This window comes from Euprymna scolopes, chromosome 8 (genome assembly GCF_053919585.1).
Source record: "Euprymna scolopes isolate OS-2025 chromosome 8, ASM5391958v1, whole genome shotgun sequence".
Taxonomy (NCBI): Eukaryota; Metazoa; Mollusca; class Cephalopoda; order Sepiida; family Sepiolidae; genus Euprymna; species Euprymna scolopes.
Genome location: NC_136489.1, coordinates 114,962,151 through 114,965,234, shown reverse-complemented (window position 1 = coordinate 114,965,234; position 3,084 = coordinate 114,962,151). Strand labels below are relative to the sequence as shown.

Here is a 3,084-nt window from a genome sequence, read left to right as displayed (position 1 = left end):
CAAAGTATACTTACGCAGATAGATATAAAAAAGTATTTATTAAAGTTTGTGCCTATTTCCATTCTATGGAGGCCAGGTGCGGACGCAGGCCTCACAATTTTATTATCCATCCCTATTTAAGTTAAAACATAGTTGTCAAAGTATTCTTATGTACATCTATATCAAAAACACTTGTAAACCTTTTTTTTTTTAATTTTTAAATTTTTTATTTCCATACTTTTTGGACCAGACGGGAACACAAACCCCACAATTTTAATGAACCACCGTTCTGCCAGATCAAACATACCCATTCGTTTGTCTCGATACACCTTCTATCATTATATGTAATCATTTTTTAAAAATAGTCAACCATATAGGAGCCTATTCGTGACCAGACACACACCCACACACACACACATTCAGCTTTATATTATATATATATATATATATATATATTATTATTATTATTATTATTATTATTATAATCTATTACAGACTAAACTTTTGAATAAGCAATATCGCATGGACAGGTCTTTAGTTACTAGTAAGTCGCTGACCGAAACATGCTCATGCATGTATAGGGACGTTTATACTTGTGTTAAGCATATAAAAAGTATATTTATTCCTACTATGGTATTGGACACTCTTGTTTTGACCTCGTTAAAACTTAATTGATTGATTTATCCCTGGAAAATATTAACCCGGAATTATATATATATATATATATATATATATATATATATGCGCGCGTGTGTGTGTGTGTGTGTGTGTGTGTGTGTGTGTGTGTGTGTGTGTGTGTGTGTGTGTGTGTGTGTGTGTACAGGCAAAGTACTAACGCGTATATTAGCCAAGCAGTTGCTGCCGCTGTCAGAAAACATCCTATCAGATTTGCAGTATGGTTTTCGTCCTGCCAGATGAACCTCTAATATAATTTTTAAAGCTCGTCAATCGCAGGAAAAATGTCGGGACCAACACCTTCCGCTGTACATGGGGTTCATTGCTCACAAAAGCTTTCAAAGTTGTGAAGAGAACTGCCCTCTGGTAAGTCTTCTTCAAGATTGGATGTCCGGACAAGTATCTAAAACTCTTGTGACTTCTTTATGGCGGCAGTTGTGGTCGGCAATGGCGGATTGGAAACATCTCCTTTCAAAGTTGACACCGGTGTCTAGCAGGGCTGCATCATTGCCCCAACCTTGTTCGCGATCTACATCTTCACAATCTTTTACCTCACTAGCCAGAACCTACCTGAGGGAATCAAACTCATGTGCAGGACAGATGGCGGACTCTTTAACATCAGCAGGTTTAGGGCAAAAAGCAAAGTCTTCACATCGTCCATCATGGAGCTTCAACACGCAGATGACAATGTGCTGGTTGCTTACTCAGAAGCGGACCTCCAGAGCAACTTCGATACCTTTGAGAGAGCCTACCGGCTCCTGAGACTTGACCTCAATATCAAAAAGGCCCAGATCCTACATCTATCAGATCTTGGCACGCACCTACAGCCACACACAATCTTTGTGGAAGGCAGCACCTTAGAAAATGAGGATCAATTTGCCTACAATGGCAGTGTTCTCCCCACAAGATTTATCATCGAAGCAGAGATTCACCATCGTATCGGATGCGTCAGTGCAGCCCTTGCCAGGTTACAGAAATGGGTGTTTGAGAATAGGGACATACAGAGCAGAGTCAAACTGATTGTTTATAAAGCAGTTGTCCTGCCCATTTTTCTAGAGACCCTAGAGCAATATCACCAGAGTGTTTTCCGCAAGATCCTCATGATTGGATGGGAGGGTCGAAGAACAAGCGTGAGCGTCCTGAAGGAAGCCAACATACCTACCATCACCACAACCATCATCCGACACCAGCTGCGGTGGGCGGGCCATGTTTTGCGCATGCCTTACAACCGCTTTCCAAAGCAAATGCTCTACGGTCAGCTAAAAGAGGGAAAGCGGTCCCAGGGAGGACAGAAAAAGAAATATAAGGACAACATAAAGATCCAGCTGAGACAGTGTCACTTTAGCTTCACCAACTGGGGAGGGTGCTGCTCTTAAGAGGGGCATGTTGAGGAGGATGGTCCACAGAGGCACGGATCACTCATAAAAGAACCTCTACAGAGCCGCAGAAAACAGAAGGAAGCAGAAAAAGGATATATATATATATATATTACCAACACAGCTCCTTCCACCTCTTCCACGACCTAGACGACCACCCATACATGCCCCCTCTGCAATAAAGTCTGCGGGTCCAGGACCGGCCTTCACAGCCATCTGAGGACCCACAAATGACTAAACCCAATCTCAAGGACGGGAGAAAAATCATAATCGTCACGAGAGACTGTCGATGATGATACAGGCATATATTATTATATTTCCCATTTCACCATGAGTAATAAAGAATTTTAATATTTGATGTATTAATTCTCAATATGTATTTTAACACTTCTCAATAAGAGAGTATAACATATCGGTAAGTTATGAAAGTATATTTACGACAATTAAGCAACACGGAATCATTCATAGATATATCTATTATTATTATCAGTATAATTGAACACAGTCAGCGCTCGTTTTCTCTCGATTTAAAACTATGATGCTAAACCACTTTGTACTGCTTGTGTCGGATGTATTAGCAATTGAGTTATGTTCCAATACTGAGACTTGAAGAAATTACTTCTTTAAAATGGATTTCTTCATAGTTGACAAATTGTATTACACCAGTATTATTTTCTTTAGGAAAAAATAACGCGTTACGCATACCCGAAATGTGAAACGTGGATTTTAGGTCACTTAACAACGGTGATCATTGGTATAGAAAACTCTAAAATATGAGCTAAAACCACTAAGGATATCAGATTGAATTAACATCAGACCGTTTGTATATGCGTATATATATATATATATATATATATATATATATATATATATATATATATATATATAGAGAGAGAGAGAGAGAGAGAGAGAGAGGATAGAGAGGGGTGGGAGAGAGAGTAATAAAAATGAACAAACCATGTTATGTGTTCATGAAAGTTTCGCTTTTATTGTAAGATATCTTCTGAAAGAATGAGATTAAGAAAATAAATACCAGTAAAATATTTGAAGATTT

The 3,084-nt window shown here is 38.7% G+C and overlaps 1 protein-coding gene across 1 annotated transcript; it reads left to right on the top strand.

Annotated features, from left to right (window-relative positions):
• The first annotated feature begins 1,316 nt into the window (after positions 1-1,316).
• Positions 1,317-2,030, top strand: LOC145283937 (uncharacterized). Its single transcript, XM_080133035.1, has one exon. It carries the CDS (start codon positions 1,317-1,319, stop codon positions 2,028-2,030), a length of 714 nt encoding a protein of 237 aa, XP_079989161.1.
• The last annotated feature ends 1,054 nt before the right edge of the window (positions 2,031-3,084 follow it).